The 22,916-nt window shown below is 45.8% G+C and overlaps 1 protein-coding gene across 4 annotated transcripts in view; it reads left to right on the forward strand.

Moving 5' to 3' along the window:
- The window catches only part of TLK1 (tousled like kinase 1), a 313,707-nt gene that overhangs the window by 231,803 nt on the left and 58,988 nt on the right, over positions 1-22,916 (forward strand). For 3 of the 4 annotated variants that reach the window (XM_044303362.1, XM_044303366.1, XM_044303363.1), the window contains one exon: positions 14,649-14,767. In XM_044303362.1, the coding sequence (XP_044159297.1) occupies positions 14,649-14,767 (119 nt within the window). Of the gene's footprint in view, positions 1-12,385; positions 12,514-14,648; positions 14,768-22,916 lie in introns of those variants that run through there. The other variant, XM_044303365.1, reaches the window with a different exon arrangement.

Raw genomic sequence — 22,916 nt, forward strand, 5'->3', positions numbered from 1 at the left:
GTGGGACTCGGCATGCTGATTAAAATGATAACTTTCTTTAGTCTGTACGCTAAACATCTGCATTTTATTCATGAGCAAATTAGCAAGTTCAGGGGGCGAGGCTGAATCCTTGGAGCACTGCTTTTGTAATAACTCCTGTACTATGCACACTCCCCCCTCCCCTTGATTGACAGGGCTAGACATCAGCATGGTGAGGGCAGAGCTGTGTCCTAGCATGTCCATATCACATACATTACGCCCTATAGCCTTACCATAACGAGAAGAGTGGATTTCTATGTTTAGAATGCTAATATACATATTACTGCTTTATTCACAAGCACAATATAAGATTATAAACAAACCACTGATATGTATTAGCTTTATAAGTATAGAAAAACCGCAGTCCTCAATATGTTAAGGTGGTAGCCTGGAGGTAAGTGGTCAGCCTTGAGTGTAGAGATCCCAGGTTTGTGTCTTTTTTCGATAGATATTTTTTTTCTTTTTCCTTTAACCAATTATAAAAGGCCTTATCACATTGCGATTTTTTTTTAAGCTTAGAAAGCTAATACATATTGCAGTCCTCCAAGGATTTAACCCCACCTCATGGCACTCCAATTTGCTCATTTGCATGTGGATAAAAATGGATAGATCTCTGTTTAGCATACAGACAAAAGAAAGGTATCATTTTAATACACATCATGAGCTCTATCAGGAAGTATAGCCAGGCCCCCCCCCCCCCTGCGTGTTACCAGGCAAAGCAATGATGGAGGCATACCTTATCCCTGAGCTACACTATATCTTTGGGTCACCTACAGGAGCTTTTATGCCATCCCATTCTGGAATTATAGGCATTTATATTGGGAAGACTTTCTACATGCTTTTGGAGTGTGTCTGTGGGAATTTCTGCCCATTCATCAAGAAGAGCATTTGATGGTCAGACATTGATGCTGGAGGAGAGGGCCTGGCTCCCAGTCTCCATTCTAGTTCGTCCCAAAGGTGTTGGATGAGGTTGAGATCAGGGCTCGGTGCGACCATTTAGGTTCTTCCACACCATTCTCCCCCAACTATGTCTTTATGGAGCTTGCTTTATGGTCTGTTACACCACTCCATCTTGCAGTGTGTTTGGTGATGCTTCTGGAGCACAGCTTTTGTGCTGATGTTGATGCCAGATGAGGTTTGGAAATTTGCAGTTATGGAGTCAGGAGAACATTGGTAAGGCTACTTTCACACCTGCGTTTTGAATTCCATTTGTGAGATCCGTTTCAGGGCTCTCACAAACGGTTCAAAACGGATCAGTTCAGAATGCATCAGTTTGGCTCCGTTCTGCCTCCATTCCGCTCTAGAGGCGGATACCAAAACTCTGCTTGCGTTTTGGTGTCCGCCTGGCGATCCGGAGCCAAACAAGTCCGTCCTGACTTACAATGTAAGTCAATGGAAGCGGATCCGTTTTCACTGACACAAATATGGTGCAATTGAAAACGCAAGTCAGGACGGATCAGTTTTGACTTTGTTCTTCATAATGCAAACGGATCCGTTCTGAACAGATACCATTGTTTGCATTATAGGTGCGGATCCGTCTGTGCAGATTCCAGACGGATCCGCGCCTAACGCAGGTGTGAAAGTAGCCTAACTTTTATGCACTACGCAAGTCTGCACTTAGTGACCCCACTCTGTAACTTTACGTGGTCTCCACTTCATGGCTGAGTTGCTGTAATTTCTAAACGCTTTAGATTTTCTGTAATACCACTGACAGGTGATGGTGGAATATCTAGGAGGGAAGAAATTTCGCAAACTTTATTATTACAGCAGTGACATCCTATTACAGGACCATGCTGGAATTTATTGAGCTCTTTAGAATGGCCTATTCTTTCACAAATGTGTGTAAAGGCAGACTGCATGGCGAGGGGCTGGATTTTATACTCCTGTGACAATGGGACTGAAAGAAACGCCTGAATCAAAAGGAATGTGTCACCTAGAATTATTTTAATGTAAAGCCAGATAGTGACACATCCTTTTCTAATCTGTTTTTATTTTCTGGTTGTAGACTTTTTAAATTATTTTTCTGAACATGATTATGGGGGGGGCATATTGCCTGAGCTGTTGTTTGTGATATATGTCATTGTATTCCTGCCTGTGATGATGATTCTGGAAAGTTATCTGTACAAACCAAGTAGAGATATTAGGGCACCTGCACACGTAGTTAAATACGGTTTTTACATGCACAGATTTTTGCGGTTTTACTCCTTTCCAATAAAAGGTGAGATCTGCGGCAAAACCGCGTCAAAAACAGCTGTTAGAAATTGGGGATTTTGGTGTGGTTATGGTGCAGAAATGCACATAAAATCCATATGGAAATTCGTGCGGATCGTAAGTTCATTCACCCACACTCTTATTCAGGCGGCCTTAGGCTTATTGCATACAAACGTGTGCAGACCCATTCACGGATGCGGACCCATTCACTTCATCGGGTCCGCAAATCTGGCGATGTGGAATGGTGCACGGAACGGTGCCCATGTATTGCTTCCGTGAGGTTTCGTCCCGTACTAACGTTCTGCATAAAGATAGGACATATTCTATCTTTTTGCGGAACGGCTGGATCGTGGACCCATTTAAGTAAATGGGTCCACGATCCGCTGCGGCTGCCGCACGGTTGGTGTTCGTGCATTGCGGCCCGCAGCACGGCAACGGGCTGCACATGCTCGTGTGCAAGAGGCCTTACCCTAAGTTCACACCTGAGCGTTTTACAGCGCGTTCAAACGCGCTGTAAAACGCTCAACACGTGGAAACCAATGCTTCCCTATGGCCCTGGTTCACACTTGAGCGTTTTACAGCGCATTTGAATGCGCTGTAAAACGCCCGACGCATAAACAAGTTCTTGAGCTTTTTTTTGGGTGTTTGTCGCGCATTTTGACCATAGACTCATTGGACAACACTGCAGTCAATCACACAAACGCGCGTTTACTATTGCAAAAAAAACGCACATAAAAACGCGCGACAAATACGCGCGTCTCAGAAACGCTCAGGTGTGAACCCAGGGTTAGGGTATGGCCAGATTTCTGCATGGAAGCCAAAACCAGGAGTGAAATCAACAAAGAGAAGTCGTTTCTCTTCATATTTTCTGTTAAAGGAAACCTGTCACCAGGATTTTGGGTATAGAGCTAAGGACATGGCCGCAAGCACATCTGCAGTACCCAGTCCCCATAGCTCTGTGTGCTTTTATTGTGTCAAAAAAACGATTTGATCCATATGCAAATTAACCAGAGATGAGTCCTGTACATGAGATGAGTCAGGACTCATCTCAGGTTAATTGGCATATGTATCAAATCGTTTTTTCCCCACAATAAAAGCACACAGGAACGGAAGGTAAGCGAGTGGATCTCCAGCCTGCCAGCGGCGATCGCTCGCTGGCAGGCTGGAGATGTGATTTTTTTTTAACCCCTAACAGGTATATTAGACGCTGTTTTGATAACAGCGTCTAATATACCTGCTACCTGGTCCTCTGGTGGTCCCTTTTGTTAGGATCGACCACCAGAGGACACAGGCAGCTCAGTAAAGTCGCACCAAACACTACACTACACCCCCCCCCTCACTTATTAACCCCTTATGAACCCATGATCACCCCATATAAACTCCCTGATCACCCCCCTGTCATTGATCACCCCCCTGTCAGGCTCCATTCAGACGTCTGTATGATTTTTACGGATACATGGATCGGATCCGCAAAACACATACGGACGTCTGAATGGAGCCTTACAGGGGGGTGATCAATGACAGGCGGGTGATCACCCATATACACTCCCTGATCACCCCCTGTCATTGATCACCCCCCTGTCATTGATCACCCCCCTGTAAGGCTCCATTCAGACGTCCGCATGTGTTTTGCGGATCCGATCCATGGATCCGTAAAAATCATACGGACGTCTGAATGGAGCCTTACAGGGGGGTGATCAATGACAGGGGGGTGATCACCCATATACACTCCCTGATCACCCCCCTGTAAGGCGCCATTCAGACGTCCGCATGTGTTTTGCGGATCCGATCCATGGATCCGTAAAAATCATACGGACGTCTGAATGGAGCCTTACAGGGGGGGTGATCAATGACAGGGGGGTGATCACCCATATACACTCCCTGATCACCCCCCTGTCATTGATCACCCCCCTGTAAGGCTCCATTCAGACGTCCGCATGTGTTTTGCGGATCCGATCCATGTATCTGTAAAAATCATACGGACGTCTGAATGGAGCCTTACCAGGGGGGGTGATCAATGACAGGGGGGTGATCAGGGAGTCTATATGGGTGATCACCCCCCTGTCATTGATCACCCCCCCTGTAAGGCTCCATTCAGACATTTTTTTGGCCCAAGTTAGCGGAAATATATTATTTTTTTGTTTGTTTTTTCTTACTAAGTCTCATATTCCACTAACTTGTGTCAAAAAATAAAATCTCACATGAACTCACCATACCCCTCACGGAATCCAAATGCGTAAACATTTTTAGACATTTATATTCCAGACTTCTTCTCACGCTTTAGGGCCCCTAAAAAGCCAGGGCAGTATAAATACCCCACATGTGACCCCATTTCGGAAAGAAGACACCCCAAGGTATTCCGTGAGGGGCATATTGAGTCCATGAAGATTGAAATTTTTGTCCTAAGTTAGCGGAAAGTGAGACTTTGTGAGAAAAAAACAAAAAAAAAAAATTTCCGCTAACTTATGCAAAAAATAATAATTCTATGAACTCGCCAGGCCCCTCATTGAATACCTTGGGGTGTCTTCTTTCCAAAGTGGGGTCACATGTTGGGTATTTATACTGCCCTGGCTTTTTAGGGGCCCGAAAGTGTGAGAAGAAGTCTGGGATCCAAATGTCTAAAAATGCCCTCCTAAAAGGAATTTGGGCCCCTTTGCGCATCTAGGCTGCAAAAAAGTGTGACACATCTGGTATCGCCGTACTCAGGAGAAGCTGGGGAATGTGTTTTGGGGTGTCATTTTACATATACCCATGCTGGGTGAGAAAAAGTTGTCTTTTGCCAAGATATTTCTCTCATCCAGCATGGGTATATGTAAAATGACACCCCAAAACACATTCCCCAACTTCTCCTGAGTACGGCGATACCAGATGTGTGACACTTTTTTGCAGCCAAGGTGGGCAAAGGGGCACATATTCCAAAGTGCACCTTTCGGATTTCGCAGGCCATTTTTTACACATTTTGATTGCAAGGTACTTCTCACACATTTGGGCCCCTAAATTGCCAGGGCAGTATAACTACGCCACAAGTGACCCCATTTTGGAAAGAAGACACCCCAAGGTATTCCGTGAGGGGCATGGCGAGTTCCTAGAATTTTTTATTTTTTGTCGCAAGTTAGTGGAATATGAGACTTTGTAAGAAATTTTTTTTTTTTATAAAAATCATCATTTTCCGCTAACTTGTGACACAAAATAAAAAGTTCTATGAACTCACTATGCCCATCAGCGAATACCTTAGGGTGTCTACTTTCCGAAATGGGGTCATTTGTGGGGGTTTTCTACTGTCTGGGCATTGTAGAACCTCAGGAAACATGACAGGTGCTCAGAAAGTCAGAGCTGTTTCCAAAAGCGGAAATTCACATTTTTGTACCATAGTTTGTAAACGCTATAACTTTTACCCAAACCATATTTTTTTTATCAAAGACATGTAGAACAATAAATTTAGCGAAAAATTTATATATGGATGTCGTTTTTTTGGCAAAATTTTACAGCTGAAAGTGAAAAATGTCATTTTTTTTCAAAAAAATCGTTAAATTTCGATTAATAACAAAAAAAGTTAAAATGTCAGCAGCAATGAAATACCACCAAATGAAAGCTCTATTAGTGAGAAGAAAAGGAGGTAAAATTCATTTGGGTGGTAAGTTGCATGACTGAGCGATAAACGGTGAAAGTAGTGTAGTGCAGAAGTGTAAAAAGTGGCCTGGTCATTAAGGGGGTTTTAGCTAGCGGGGTTGAAGTGGTTAAAGAAGTTTTCCCAGACTTTTACACTTATGACCTATTTTCTGGATCGGTCATCAGTATCTGATTGTCGGGGGTCTGGGGTGTGTGACCCCAACCGATCAGATGTCATCAGTATAAAAGTCTCGAAATATCCCTTTTATTTAGGCACAATTTCTCCATTCCAGATAACCAAGGCATAATGCACACAACAAGGACTACAACAAACTATTGAAAGGATTTCAAGACGCCACATTGTAAACTGCTCGCTTATTGTTTAGAGGGATATTTACTGCAAGATGCAAGACTTTTCTTTTAGTACTATTTTAGGGTGGAAAGTATATGGATTTTTACTTGCAAGAAAGAAACAGCTGCGTTATTAACGAAACATATTGTGCCGATGCCAGCCTTCACCTTTTTTCTTCTGTTCTGAAAAATTGTTTAAAAATGGTTTTATACTTATCCTGTAAAAATTGTAAAAATTGTCTAAAAGCACTTAGGCACCAAAATAGTTGCTAAATGGCAGGTGGGAAGTACTGTATGCACTGTAATCGGGTTTTACTGTTGCACATTGTATTGGTAGATATATTTTTTTTTATATTTGATACTGTGACGCGCAGGAAGGTGGGGGCAGAGAGTCTCATCGGACTCCTCTCCCTTGCAGCGCTGGCAGGTTTGGCCCGTCAGAACAGTAAGGGTGGCTGCACACGGTCCAGATTTATGTGCAGAAAATCTGGATGAATTCCGTAGCAAAAACACAAATCCGCACTATTTGTCGCATTTGTGAAGCTGTTTTTGTGGGGGGTTTATGACCTTTTTAAAAAAAAAATTTTTACCATAGATCTCACCCTTCCATTACAAAAAAGGTGAAATTTACACAAGAAAAACACAACTACTGACATGCTGCAGATTTTAAAATCCATACCTAAGACCCCTTGCACACGAGCCTTCCCACACCTTAGCAGGCAATCACGCCCTCCACCACAACACACACACAAAAAATCCACACATCTGGTAGAGTCCAGTGATATAAATACTTCCAGTTCTGAAGACTCCAGCGGCTCAGGATCAGCGCTCTGGGCAGCTGGGCTCAGGCTGGAAGTGGGCACCGCTCTGCAGGAAGGAGACCAGGGCTTGGCTCACCCTAGTGTTACAGTGCACCCCACAGTATGCAGTATAGCACCCTATAGTATACAGCACCACACAGTATGCAATATAGCACCCCACACTATACAGTACCCCACAGTATATAGTAGAGCAGTATAGCAGCCCACAGTATACAACACCTCACTGTATACAGCACCCCAAACTATACACGATACAGCCCCCCACATTATACAGTACAGCAGTATAGCACTCCACACTATACCGCACCCACAGTATACAGACCCCCACAGTATACAGTACAGCAGTATAGCACTCCACAATATACAGCCCCCCCACAGTATACAGCCCACCACACAGTATACAGCCCACCACACAGTATAAGTCCCCCCCCCCACAGTATACAGCCCACCACACAGTATAAGTCCCCCCCCCCCACAGTATACAGCCCACCACACAGTATAAGTCCCCCCCACAGTATACAGCCTACCACACAGTATACAGGCCCCCACACAGTATACAGCCCACCACACAGTATATAGCCCCCCCACAGTATACAGCCCACCCCACAGTATACAGCCCACCCCACAGTATACAGCCCCCCACCACACAGTATACAGCCCCCCACCACACAGTATACAGCCCCCCACCACACAGTATACAGCCCCCCCACACACAGTATACAGCCCCCCCCCACACACAGTATACAGCCCCCCCCACACAGTATACAGCCCCCCCACACAGTATACAGCCCCCCCCCACACAGTATACAGCCCCCCCACACAGTATACAACCCCCCCACACAGTATACAACCCCCCCACACACAGTATACAACCCCCCCACACAGTATACAGCCCCCCCCCACACAGTATACAGCCCCCCCCACACAGTATACAACCCCCCCACACACACAGTATACAGCCCACCACACAGTAAAAGGCCCCCCCACAGTATACAGCCCACCACACAGTATACAGCCCCCACAGTATACAGGCCCCCCACAGTATACAGTCCCACACAATAAACAGCCCCCCACAGTATACAGTAGTTTACAGTATATTAACATAACAGCCCCTGTCACCTTTTTCTGATGTAATCTTCACACAAAAAAGCTCCACAGTTAACTTCTGCAACACTCCTGCTAGGACCTGTGATGACCTCATAGCCATGTGACCAGTAATTGCTAGGTTACTGGTCACATGGTGATGATGTCATCTAAGGTCCTAGATCACACCGGTAAAGTACACAGACAGCTTGACACCCGGGGCAGTAGCTAGCAGGGCTCAAGAGGCAGCTGCCTTGGGCCCCCTAGATGCAACTGGGCCCGGGGCAGCTGCCCCTTTTGCCCCTTGGTAAAGACGGCCCTGGGCTCCGATGAGCCGAAGTCAGTTATTCACGAAGTCGCACGTGACTTCGTTGAATAACTTCGGTAGTTGATTTTTAAAATGGAAAACCACTTCAAAACTTGAAACCGAACTCTGCTTCGGTTCCGAATAGTAACTCAGAAACGAAGCCGAGTTTGGTTTTAAAGTGGTTTTCCACTTTAAAAATCAACTACCGAGGTTATTCAACAAAGTCACGTGCGACTTTGTGAATAAGTGACTCCGGCTCATTGGGCCCATACATTCTAATACTGGATCTACGTACAGTATTATTCCAAAGTTTTAAACGAAGCTTCGCTCAACACTATTTGCGACTTTATAACGCCAATTTTCAGGCGCAAGGGAGATGATAAATCTCCCCCACGGTTTCAATGTGCTTCACCTGTACACACTACACTTCCGCTCACCTCATTGCATTCCTGTGGCCATTCAGCGTGCACCCGCTGCATGTACAATTTTGAAGAAAAGTACAACAGGGACATTTTTTGAGTGCAGAAACGCACAGAAATCCGCTCAAATTTTCTGTTTCTAACCCTACACCCATGCGCAGGGAAACTAAATTTGCCCTATAATTAGAATGCACGTTATGGGGAGAAAAAAAAAAAACACAACCTTTGCTCCTGCTGCATGGCCTTGTGCAGCACTGCCTTACAGCTAGTATTACCGGGAGGGAGAGAAGATAATTCCACTTAAAACTGGTTGTACTGTGGAGAGGCCAAGGGTAGGGTACGTGGACCCAGGGCTGCTTGTGTGCAGCCCTCATCCATGGACACTCTATATGTGAATGGATAAGATGAAATGGCTATTAGCACTACCTCTGGACCTGCAGGCCTCCACTTAAGGGATTGTCTGGGTTCAAGATATTGATGGCCTGTGATTAAGGTTAGGCTCAATTCACACAACCGTATGGCCGCTGTGCCCATGATGTTGCGGTCTGCAAAACACGAGCATCGGCTGTGTGAACTATGTATCGCGGTGAAGACCCACTGAGATGAACGGGTCCGTGATCCGCAACATACGGCAAAAGATAGGACATGGAAACGGAAACCCTTCTGTGGGCTTTCGGGTCCGTGCCTCCGCACCGCAAAAGAAAAGACATGTCCTATCTTTTGCCTTATGTTGCGTATCACGAGCCCACAAAATGGATAAAACATGTCTTATTCTACTCATTTTTGCAGACAAAGATAAGACATTTCTACAGGTTTAAAAAAAAATGCCGGTATGCACTCGGCCAGGATCTTTTTCGCCCTATAAGACGCACCGGCCCATAAGACGCACCTAGGTTTTTAAGCAGGAAAATAAGAAAAAAAAATGTTTTCACCAAAAGGTGTGCTTTTGGTGGGTTTTGAACTAATGGTGGTCTGTGCATGACACTATTATGGGGGATCTGTGGATGGCACTGTTATGGGGGGTGGATCTGTGGATAGCACTGCTATATATGTGTCACCCACAGATCCCCACCCCATAACAGTGCCATCCACATATCCCCCACCCCATAATAGTGGCATCCTCAGATGCCCTAATATACCATAGCTAAACCTGGGGGAGGGAGGAGGGGCCGGTGTCATGCAATTGCCGCGGGGCGGTGCGGTCACTGTACTCCGGCCCCGCCGCTCACTCACTGCTTTATTGCTTAAACATTTTATAATAATAGCTTTAATTGACGTTCCGATCCCCAGCCCCATCTGTACTACCGTACTTACTAAATGTCCTGTTGCAGGCAGAGCAGGGCGGGCGGGCGAGCGGCCGGAACTGACTGATGTCACATGACGTGCCTGCGCCGCCTTCTTTATGAATGAAGTAGGCGGCGCAGGCACGTGACGTCAGTGAGTTGCGGCCGCCCGCCCTGCTCTGCCTGCTACAGGACATTTAGTAAGTACGGTAGTACAGATGGGGCTGGGGATCGGAACGTCAATTAAAGCTATTATTATAAAATGTTTAAGCAATAAAGCAGTGAGTGAGCGGCGGGGCCGGAGTACAGTGACCGCACCGCCCCATTTGCATGACACCGGCCCCCCCTCTCTCCAGCTGATACATCGCAGACTGCGATGTGAAATGGCAGCATTCGCCCCATAAGACACAGGGGCATCTTTCCCCCACTTTTGTGAATGAGGTCTTAATCACTTGACAAATTTTTACATATAGTAAGGGCTCTTTCACACAAGCGGATCCCGTGCGTGGAATCCGCTGCGTGAAAGACAGCCAAGCCCCGTCCCGGACAGCAGAGACACGGAGCATTAACATGACTGATAATGCTCCGTGCCTCTGTGATCTTTTTACTACAAAATCACAGTGAGACAAAGTTGTCACTGTGATTTTTGTGGTAAAAAGGCCACAGAGAGGCACTTTCACACTTGCGTTGTTTGATTCCGGCAGGCAGTTCTGTTGCCTGAACTGACTGTCTGATCAGGCAAACTGTATGCAAACGCAGGTAATTTTTTCTGACTGGTCAGGCATTTTTCAGACTGATCAGGATCCTGATCAGTCAGAAAAATGCATTGCAATACCGGATCTGTTTTTCCGGTGTCATCAGGCAAAATGGATCTAGTATTAATTTTTTTCTCATTTTTAAAGGTCTGCGCATGCGCAGACCGGAAGGACGGATCCAGCACTAATACATTCATATGGGAAAAAATGCCAGCATTCAGGCAAGTCTTCAGTCTTTTTCGCCGGAGATGAAACCGTAGCATGCTACGGTTTTCTCTTTTGCCTGATCAGTCAAAACTACTGAACTGAAGACATCCTGATGCATCCTGAACGGATTACTCTCCATTCAGAATGCATAGGGATATGCCTGATCAGTTCTTTTCCGGTATAAAGCCCCTGTGACGGAACTCTATGCCGGAAAAGAAAAACACTAGTGTGAAAGTATCTGTCGAATCCATCTATCCAATCTTCTATTTATCGCTATATAATCTCCTATCTATCCTCTATTAATTTATCTAATCTCCTATTTGATCTATCTATCTAATATCTATCTCCATATCTCCCACCAGTTCTCATAGAATGTGGCCTCTTTTTAATCTATCCCTCCCCATCTGTATTCCTGCACATACATACACACGTGTGTTCCTGCTCATACATACACACGTGTGGTCCTGCTCATACATACACACGTGTGGTCCTGCTCATACATACACACGTGTGGTCCTGCACATACATACGTGTTCCCTCACATACATACACACGTGTGTTCCTGCTCATACATACACACGTGTGGTCCTGCCCATACATACACACGTGTGTTCCTGCTCATACATACATACGTGTTCCCTCACATACATACACACGTGTGTTCCTGCTCATACATACACACGTGTGGTCCTGCACATACACACGTGTGGCCCTGCACATACATACACACGTGTGGTCCTGCTCATACATACACACGTGTGGTCCTGCCCATACATACACACGTGTGGTCCTGCACATACATACACACGTGTGGTCCTGCTCATACATACACACGTGTGGTCCTGCACATACATACACACGTGTGGTCCTGCTCATACATACACACGTGTGGTCCTGCACATACATACACACGTGTGGTCCTGCTCATACATACACACGTGTGGTCCTGCTCATACATACACACGTGTGGTCCTGCTCATACATACACACGTGTGGTCCTGCAATTACATACACACGTGTGTCATGTGTGAAGCCTGCATTGTACCACTACCTTCTGTAAACGAGCCGAATACTGTACAGGGGGGGCCTTTGATTGACGTCTCGTGCACGCGCCCTTCACTCACTTGTGGCGGCGAGGACGCGCACGCCTTGCAGGAGATACCAAAACTGATGGAGGGAAAAGGGGGGCGGCGGCGCATGCGCGGGGGAATTCTCGCGTCGCCAGGAATTGGTGGCGACGCGAGACTTTTTTGGACGCATGCGCTGTCCCCAATGGTGAGTGTGTAATTCCCCCCTCCCCTCTAAAAAAAAAAAAAAAAAAAAAAAGATTAAAAAAAAAAAGGTGCCGGTACTTCAGTACCCGTTGAGTACCGGCAGAGAATAAGCGCTGTTTGTATGTAGTATTGGGCGCCCATATGGTCTTGTGGATGGCAGACAGCGATCTGAACGGTGGGTGATGTGATCTACTGTGTAACTGACTAGTAGGGAAGTCTGAAGTTTGCATTTGACACTTTTTGCAAGATGGCAATGCTTCGTGCAGTAAATAGAGGCCTGAGGCTGGGGCCCAGCGAGCACTGGAGGGGCACAGCTTTAACATTGGCTGTGACCTGCACCCAGAGCAGCAGTGTAGGCCATGCTTAAAGGGCAAGTAGCCAGTGACCAGAGCCTGCACTCCTGCATGCATGCACCCCCTGCATTGCATCTTTTGGGGCTGTAGTCGCAGGATCTGCCTGTTTACCTGTGCACCGACGACAGCAGACCATCGGGCGTCCTTAGCGACGGGGACTGGACCGCCGCGATGCAAAGGATGCAATGAATTTTGAGAACAGGAATGTATTTTCAGAAGACTCTCTTTCTACCCAGAATGTTTTTTTTTATTTTATTTTTTTGCATTCTCAATTATGAATGTAATAGTTCCTGAAAGATTAAAATGTTTGCAAAAATATTTTGCATGCAATTTAGCTATTTATTTATTTTTTCTGTGGGGGATGTGATCGTTTCTAAACGGACCATTCTCCGTTTGGCTTCTTGATGGATGCTACCGATAGAAATTGTTACATTACGTGCCGCTCATCTAGAAGCTTATGGGGGACAGAGCCAGCCCTCGACCAGAAGTCTTGGGGTCCAGCTGGCGACATTTCACATAATGCATTTTAAAGGTGTCGCAGTGTGACGTGCAACGCAGAAAATCCATCCAAGTCGGATTTTTCTCCAACGGCCGCAGTCTCCGCGCCATTGAAATGCATTATATCAGTGATGCGCAAGACATGTCGCCGTTTAGCCGGAACCTTATGCATCTTGTACTGTGTCCTAATCTCTACTTTTTCTCCCTCTTAGGTTGCCTGCGCACATTCCGGATTATGTGCCTTTTTTTATTTCTTTCCCCCTCACAGATTTTTATGCAGTAAGACCGCATCATACAGTACAAGCAGAGGGAATGAGATCTGACAAATCTCATGTGCACTTTGCTTCTTTTTTTTTTTTTCTCCATGTGGAAATTGTCCTGCCTTGCGGATTTCAAATCCACGGCAAGTCAATGGTTTGCGCTATTTATTTTTATTTTTCTGTGAATGTCACCCTTTGCAATGAGATCTGCCGCAAATCCACACCAAAAACCGCAAGTAACATGTGCAGTCTTTGGTGCTGAATTGGTCTGGGAGCGCACAGAAATCCGTACAGAAATTGGCTTGGAATTTCTCCGAAATTAGACAGCCCGCCCACCGTATGCAGGTCCCCTTAGGGTTCATGCACGCGGCGGTGTAGTTTATACAGATTTTTGCAGTTTTTTTCACAACAAAATCTGTTATTTGGTGGGTTTTGACAAAGGGTGAAATCTGCACTGAGAATCCGCGCCAACAATCAACATACTATGGATTTCCAAATTCGCACGGCAGGTCCATTTCTGCGCAGAAAATTTCTGCATCGTGTGGATAAGATTTTGATACTCCTTATCCGTAGTGTTGAGCGAACTTGTGTTTTTAACCCGAACCCGAACTTTAGACGCTGAACTTAAAACACAAGTTCGCTCGACACTACTCATTCGCTTAGCTGGTACTGTAGTGCGCTGTAAATGTTCCACATGAAAATCTGCATCTGATACGCACATGGGTGCATCCATACTGGACAAATGCTGTGGATTTTCCATCCAAATTTGCGGGGAAAATCCGCAGCAAAGTACAGTAGCAGTGAAGTGGATCAAATCTCCCCCGCACGCTTCAGAAATTTTGCATGTGCAAATTGACCCGTGATGTAGTTGGTGAAATCTGTTGCAAGTTTACGGTAAAAAAAAACTCCTGTCCCACAATGAGTATTTTGCTTTAGATTCAGCGCAGGTTTGCAGTTTTGGATAGAAGTTTATTTCTTATTTTGAACTTTAATATATATTTTTTCTTTTATCCTGAAACTTGCAGCTTGCAAAAAAAAAAATGGGCGTGATTAATTGGAATGTTTTCCAGGATGATCACCTGTTGGGGATTGCAAAGGTTTCCACTTGGGGGTAGTAGTCTTTACATATTGGTTTGTACGCTTTGCAAATATTTCTCTTGATTTTGGATATTAAGTCAGTCGTGTTTCTTGCGATACAGGTGTCATGGATGAACTCCACAGCTTGGACCCAAGGCGGCAGGAATTGCTGGAGGCCCGATTTACTGGAGGTGTCAGTGGCAGCACTGGAAGCACCGGCAGTTGTAGCGTTGGGGCAAAGGTAAGAGGAATAAATACAGCAACGTGTAGTTTTCATGCAGTTGTTTGAACAAATGCCCAAAGTGGATCCAAAGGGAATGAGAAATATAAAGGAAGGACGTCAGCTTTTTTTTTTCTACTGGAGCCACTTCTGACATTTGGCAAAAAAAAAACTGCATGTGTAATTACAGCCGTAGGATACATGCGCGCGGCAGTGCAGCTTATCCCGATTTGGCTACATGCACACGAATGTTGTTTGTTTCCATGTCCGTTACGTTTTTTTGTTTTTGTTTTGTTTTTGCAGGTAGGACGCAGACCCATTCATTTCAATGAGTCCGCAAAAAATGCAGACAACACACCGTGTGCTATCCGCATCCGTATGTCTGTTCTATAGCCCTGCAAAAAAAATCTGACATGTCCTATTCTTGTCCGTTTTAGGTATTGTTACAATGGATCCGCAAAAAAAAAACAAATGGCGTATGGATGCCATCCGTTTTTTTTATTATTTGCGGACTGCAAAACACATACGGTCATGTGCATGTAGCCTTTTCCTCACTGCGTTTCTACATCAGATCCGCACTTGTGGATTTTACGCAGATCTCGCCCTTTGCGTTGCAATGGGTGAAATCTGCACAAACAATCGACATGCTGCGGATTGCAGTATCTGCACCGCAGGTTGATTTCTGAACCATGTAGTTGAGATCTCATCTACTTCGCTGGTACTGTATTGCGCTGTGTTTTTTCTGCACAGAAATCTGCGTGTAATATGCACCTTGTGCATGTACGCTTAGTGATGTGACTATTCAGTGGATCTTTGAATTGCTTCCTCGAAGGGCCTATTGGACCGCACGACCATCGGCAAATAGGAACGCTCGTTCATTGGCTTCATCAGGTTGAAAGACGCCCGATTATCAACACCGCGTCTCCTTGTGTAGTCCGGGATGTGCTGTTAATAATGAATATAACGATTCGTTCCTCCCGCGTTTCGCTTGCTGCGGCCTATGTAATCAAGCCGGTGCAGACGACCGCCGATGGATGTGTTATCTTCCATTGGCGCTCGCACCCCCAATACATTGATGACATTTTTTACAGCCCTAATAATTATGGTTACTGAGCGGTTCAGGTAGTGACTTTAGGGAATTGCCTCCATTGGCATGAGCCCACTTTCGTTGCCTGGCCTCTGTGTGTTTGCATTTTCTAAAGGTAAATGTCCAGCCAGTGGATCAAGTATTTAGGGAAATGACTGTACATCAGCCTCTATTAGGGCACCTACACACGGGTGCAGGTGAACACGCAGAGGGTCCACAATTTCTCTGCACCAAAAACCACAACTAAAAGCGTTGTTTTTTTTTTTTTTTTTGAGGGTTAGATGCGATTTTGCCGAAGATTTCATTCTTTATTTGAAAAAGGTGAAATCTGCAGATAAAACCACAAACGTAATTGACGCTCTGCGTTTTTGGAATTCCATACGGCAGTGTAATTTCTTTAATGTCCTACATTTTGCCGGTGCCGTGTTCCGCGGCCGAGAGCGGTCCGTGGTAAAACGGTCTGGATTCCTGTTGAGAGCAGGAGCGCACGGCGTCATTGGTTGCTATGACGCCGTGCGCTTCATGCCGCCGCTGCACAACAGTAATACACTATACGAGTGTATTACTGTTGTGCAGCGGCGGCATGAAGCGCACGGCGTCATAGCAACCAATGACGCCGTGCGCTCCTGCTCTCAACAGGAATCCAGGCCGAGTTACCATTGACCGCTCTCGGCCGCGGAACACGGTTGTGTGCATGAGGTCTTAAACTGTGCGAATTCAGCAACGTGTGCGGGTACCCGTAAAGGACATGTCCACCTGTCAGAAATGCACCCTTTTCCTTTGGAATATAACTTTAACTAGGGCATCTACTAAATCAAGCCGGGGTTGATCATGCACTGGGCACAACAAGAAAACAACATCCTGACTTAGTCTTTGTGCATGCGGCATTTGAGCCCTTCATTAGCGCTATATGCTTCCGGTAGGTTTCCCAACGTCTACTTTCTACAGACGCCTCAGGAAGAAACCGGACAACATATGGGATCCTTCTGCGAAAAAAAAAAAAAAAGAACTGCACATGATCGCTGCAGCCAGTCATTTGCCGTTGATTAGCTGCAGCGGTGAAGTGTTGTTCACTTGTTACCTGTGCCTCGGTTCCAGCCTTGAGCTCCCTTCTCTTCTGCTTTTGGTTCCCAGTAGACCAGAAGCGCGATGTGCCGTCTATTCACACGTGACCCCAGCCAGCGAATCAAGAGGTGACGTAGGTCGGCACAGCACATGACCGCTGAGGTCAATAATTGGATATCAGCACTGACCTGCGTGTAGACAGCACAGTGCACATGCAAGGAGAATGGAGCTCGATGCTGTAACCGGGGTGCTGACACCCCTGCACCCCGCCTGGCCATATGAAAAGGGGGTCCTGGTCTCAAAGAACCTCTGTAAATCCTGTGCCGCTCCACCAGTGCTGGAAATGGTCGGATCTGCATTTGCGTTGCAGACACACAGGTAATTGGACAAGGCTGTAGATATATATAAAGCAAGGGAATAATGATCTGCATAGTATGTAAGAGTAGCTTTGTGGGTCTTAGGCCTCCTGCACACGACCGTTGTGTGCACCCGTGGCCGTTGTCCCGTTTAACGTGTTTTTCTGCGGTCTCATTGACTTTCAATGGGTCCGTGAAAAAATCGGAAAATGCACCGTTTGGCAGCCGCATCCGTGATCCGTGTTTCCTGGCCGTGAAAAAAATATGACCTGTCCTATTTTTTTCACGGCCAACGGTTCACAGACCCATTCAAGTCAATGGGTCTGTGAAAAATCACGGATGCACACAATATTGTCATCCGCGTCCGTGATCTGTGTCCGTTTTTTCCTATCATTTCAATGGCAAACTTGACTTAGATTTTTTTATTTTTTTTCATGTCCGTGGATCCTCCAAAAATCACGGAAGACCCACGGAAGAAAAAACGGGTACTGTCGTGTGCAGGAGGCCTTAGAGTGTTTTTCATACCATTTGTGTCAGGGCAACCTTGTGACTGTCATGATTTTACCTTGACACACGGACGATGCCGTATCTATCACTTAGTAATATTTCTAAGCAGCACGTATGAAATGCCCCACCAAAAAATTTAGTTTTACAACATTTTTTGTATATTTTTAAGTATGGGCTACAAAGAGTTTTCATCTCCTATGCACACGATAAGTGGTAAATGTCTGATCGCTGGGACTTCTACAATCCAGAGAATGGGGTCCCAGAGTCCCCCGCGGGAATGGAGCGGTGGTCAGGCATGTGCACTGCCACTTCTATTGGACTGCCGTAGATAACTGAGCACTGTATTTGGCAGCCCAATAGCCAGTGAAGGAACTTGTAAACCCCCATTCTCCTGATCGGTTTGGGTCCCGTGGTCAGACCTCTGTCGATAATATGGTATTCACTTATGCTATAGATAGATAGGTGATCAATGTTATTTATGGGCAAGTGACTTTGGGGCATTTATCATGTAGAGAAAGTTAATACAAGGCACTTACTAATGTATTGTGATTGTCCATATTGCATCCTTTGATGGCTGGATTTATTTTTCAATCACATTATACACGGGTCGTATCCAGAGATCACGACCACCCTGCAATCCATCAGTGGTGGTCGTGCTTGCACACTATGGGGAAAAAGCATTAGCCTATGTGCTCTCCCACGGTCCCGGACACCAAAAAGGCTGGCGGTTTGCAAGTATGCAAACACGACCACCACTGATGGATTGCAGGGTGGTCATAACCCTGGATACAAGCCGTGTATAATGTGATGGAAAAATTAATCCAGCCAGCAAAGGGGGCAATATGAACAATCATAATACATTAGTAAGTGCCTCGTATTAACTCTGTCTACATGATAAATGCCACTTGCTGAAGTTAGGCTACTTTCACACCTGCATTAGGTGCGGATCCGTCGGGTATCTGCACAGACGGATCCACACCTATAATGCAAACGCTTGGATCTGTTTGCATTTTTTTTCCCATGATAATGCAAACTGATCCGTTTTGACTTGCACTGAAAGTCAATGGAAGGCGGATCCGTTTTCAATTGCACCATATTGTGTCAAGCAGCGTTTTGGTGTCCGCCTCCAAACTGATGCATTTTGAACGGATCCTTATCCATTCAGAATACATTGAGGCTGAACTGATCCGTTTTGGGCCGCTTGTGAGAGCCCTGAGACGGATCTCACAAGCGGACCCAGAAACTCCAGTGTGAAAGTAGCCTTAGACAACCCCTTTAAGTACATCATGTGGGATTTTGCACTTTGTAGAAGACTTTTTTCTCCAGGCAGATCCAGGTAACCTTTCATATTACTATATTAATCTCCAGCTCACCAGGGTAGCCTACCCCAAGAAGGATTTCCTCCTAGAAACGTGAAGGCTTTGTAAGTGTCTAGTTACTAGAAATTTGATAGCCCTGATTTAGACGGCCATGTTTTTCATCACATCCCATCAGACCCGTAATGATGCTATTCACACCTTTGGTGAAACTCTGCGTTCTTTATTTAGTCCATGTCTCACGGGATATGGACCTGGAGACAATTGCCAGGTCCCTGTCCTACAGTCGTACGGACCCCCATATGTGTATTAAAATTCTTGCATTTGTTCTGGCAGCAACACCAATGGTTTTTAATGTGCGGTTTATTGTCCCATCATTGGCCACAGATAACTGCAGGTCATGGTAGAATCTGCTATTCTATGGGACTCTTCTGCCGGTATCAGACTTTGCTGCTAAATTAAAAAAAAAAAAAAAAATCCTGACTAGAGCAGGGATCAGCAACCTCCGGCGCTCCAGCTGTTCTCACACTACAACTCCCAGAATCCTCCTTTCACTTCTGTGGGAGTTACAACTCCAGCCGAGCAAGTGTGCATCCTGGGAGTTGTAGTTTCACAGCAGCTGGAGTGCCGAAGGTTGCTGACCCCTGGATTAGTGATTTGACCCATGATGTGCTAGACAACGTTAGATTTTCCACCCCATAATAGCAGATAGAAAATCGGAAGCATTTTACAATAGCAGATTTCATTCACCCTCGTAAAAATCTAATCCCTGTGGACTGTGTATGGGAATCGACATCTGGTGCACGTTTTAAATCCGCAGCTCGTCACTACTACGGAATTCCACTGTGGACGATGAACAGGGTGAAGTCTGCATCTAACTGGATATGCAGCAAAACGCGCTGTGGATTTTCCTGCTGCTTTTTACATCCTATATGGACATACCCTTAAAGGGGTTGTCCAAAATAAATAAATTAATAATAAGGACAGCAGCAATAAATGTCATAAAATAACAATCATACTTTTCCTCCCCTGCCGCTTCCAGCGTTGCCTGGGCCTGCAGCGGTGACATTTCGTGCACAGCAGGTCACTGTGCAGTCAGCCACTGGCCCCAGCAATATATGGAACGTCGCTGCATCGGTGATATGGTATGTATGGAGCGTCACTGCTGAAGGCTCAGGGCGCAACTCTGGAAGTGGCAGAGGAGAAACTGGGTAACACTTATTATTTATTTTATTTTTTTCCATTATTATTTAATGACCTTTACTGCTGCTGCCCAAGTTTCTCGGACAACTCCCGTAGGGTTCATTCACACGTCTGTGTGTGTTTTGTAGATCCACAAAACACTGACATCGGCGATGTGCGTTCCACATTTTGCAGACCGCACATCGCCGGCACTTAATAGAAAATACCTATTCTTGTCTGGAATTGCGGACAAGAATAGGACATGTTCTATTTTCTTCGGGAACGGAATTGCGGACCCGGAAGTGCGGATTTGCAATTCCTGATCCGGGCTGCACATCATGCAGCCCCATAGAAATGAATAGGTCCGCAATTCCGTTCCGCAAAATGCAGAACGAAATTGCGGACGTGTGACTGGACCCTTAGGCTCCATTTACACGTCCGCAATTTTGTTCAGCATTTTGCGGAACGGAATTGCGGACCCATTCATTCCTATGGGGCAGCATGATGTGATGCCCGGACACAGAATTGCGGGTCCGCACTTCCGAATCATCATCCTATTCTGGCCCTTATTATGGTGCTAGCACAACAATAATTGTGTGCGGTCAAAAAGTCCAGGCATATCACAGAGAGGCCTCATGCACACGACCGTGTCCGTTTTGCAGTCCACAAACCGCATATGTGGTCTGTGTGTGGGCTGCATTATTTTTTTTTTTTTCTGACCCATCAACTTCAAAGGGTCCGTGGTCCGCATTTTGCAGTCATATTCTATAATTTTGCGGAAAGCACACTGATGATCCATGTGCTTTCCGCAGAAGGATTGCCCATGTCCTATGCTTGGCGGTAAATTGCAGATCACGGAACCATTGAAGTCACTGGATCAGGAAAAAATGCAACATAGACAGTATCCATATTTTGCAGAGCTGCTATATGTGGACCGTAAAATACATAGGGTCGCGTGCATCAGGCCTAAACATGTTTTTGATCCAGGTTTTGAATCTTCTAGGCTTCTGCTTTATAACATTTTGCTGTGATCATCTTTAGTACATTTGTATATACCTAGGAGTGCCATATCTAAAAAAAACTTTGCTCAGATGTAATTATTTACCTAACAGGAAATGGTATCCCCTGTGATCTCTGATCAGATTCCCCATGTCTCTCACTGTGTGTAGGATAAGCGAGGGGTTAGCCTGCCGCAGACATACCTATCCACAGGATAGAGGATAAATCTATGAGTGCAGGACAAAAGGTGGTTCCAAACACCTGTAAGATGAAGTTTGGATTGAGTGGGGGGGGGTCGCACGTGCACCCTGCCATCGATTCAGTGTCCGTTTTGGATGGATGGATACAGGCAGGCATTGTACCCAAGCTTTTCTGCCTCTTTATTTCCGCAATCCGACCCCCGCTGACCAAAACGACTACAAAGCACCTAATCCCTCTGCATATCGATTGAGAAGAAAACATTCTTGCTGCCTGTAACCACCACTAGGGGGAGCTTAGGAGGTTTCTTCATACTACTTATACCTTGAACTCAGTATTAACCCCGTTAAAGACTTGCTACGTTTTACAGAACCATTGATGCTTCCTAGTGACATATCAAAGGTTTTGATCGTTGGGGGTCCGAGCACTGAGACCCCATCTGATAAGAAACGAGGACGTTAATCTCTCAGCTGGGCGCTGCTCATAGACTTTTTATTGAGGCTTTCTTTAGTTCCTTCTTCAGCAGTGAGAAGAGATGGCGCTTCCAACGTCTCGTTTTAGCTATTGACTGGTCTCAGCTTTTGGACCCTCACTGATTAAATCATTAGGTGATTAAAACATTAGTTGAAATATCTGTCAAACGTTTTTGTGAAGTATAGTTACTCCTCAAGGATTTTTTAATGGACCCATCCAACTGAGGGCTTGTTTTATGCTGGATAAGTTGTGTGTTTTTTTTTAATGGCAGCATTTAAATGGGTTGTCCAAAGTTTTGTTTTGGTGGCCGATCCTCAGGATAGGTCATCGATATCTGATTCTGATCATTGGGTTCAGACTCTCTCGGGACGCCCTCCAATCCGCTCTTTGAAAAGGCTCCGGTGAGTTTCGCAGCCTCGTCCAAGGCCGATGACGTCACGTAAATCAGTCATGTGGCCTAGGCGCAGCTCAGTCTCATTCAAGTAAATACGAAGCTCAGCCACTACGCTACACAATGTACGGCGCTGTGCTTAGGAGTCAAACCCCCACTGATGAGGAGACGCCATCAGTATCAAAATGACAGCCCCTTGAATGTTCCATACACTGTATTGAGAAGCTAAAAAAAAAAAGTGGTTGGAAATGAAAAATGCAATTTTGCCCCCATCTTTACCCCTCCGTCCTGATATGAGCATCGGAGCACTTCATGCCCCGATGCTCTCCCTACGCTGTATATCACTTCCGCCCAGTAGTCTTCCCGATTACGTCACTGGCTCCGATGGGCGGGCTTTAGTGCTGCCCTATCCATTTTACAGGCTAGGGCAGCGCTAAAGCCCGCCCATTAGTGTTGGTGGCGTCGCCGGGTCTCCCTGCTAGGCGGAAGCCTCTGACCAGCAGTCCCCATGGAGAAGCCAGGTACCTCACCGGATCGCCAAAAAAAATGCCTGTGCCCTGCACGATTCAGCGCAAGGCAAGGGAGAGCATCGGAG

This window comes from Bufo gargarizans, chromosome 8 (assembly GCF_014858855.1).
Source record: "Bufo gargarizans isolate SCDJY-AF-19 chromosome 8, ASM1485885v1, whole genome shotgun sequence".
Taxonomy (NCBI): domain Eukaryota; kingdom Metazoa; phylum Chordata; class Amphibia; order Anura; family Bufonidae; genus Bufo; species Bufo gargarizans.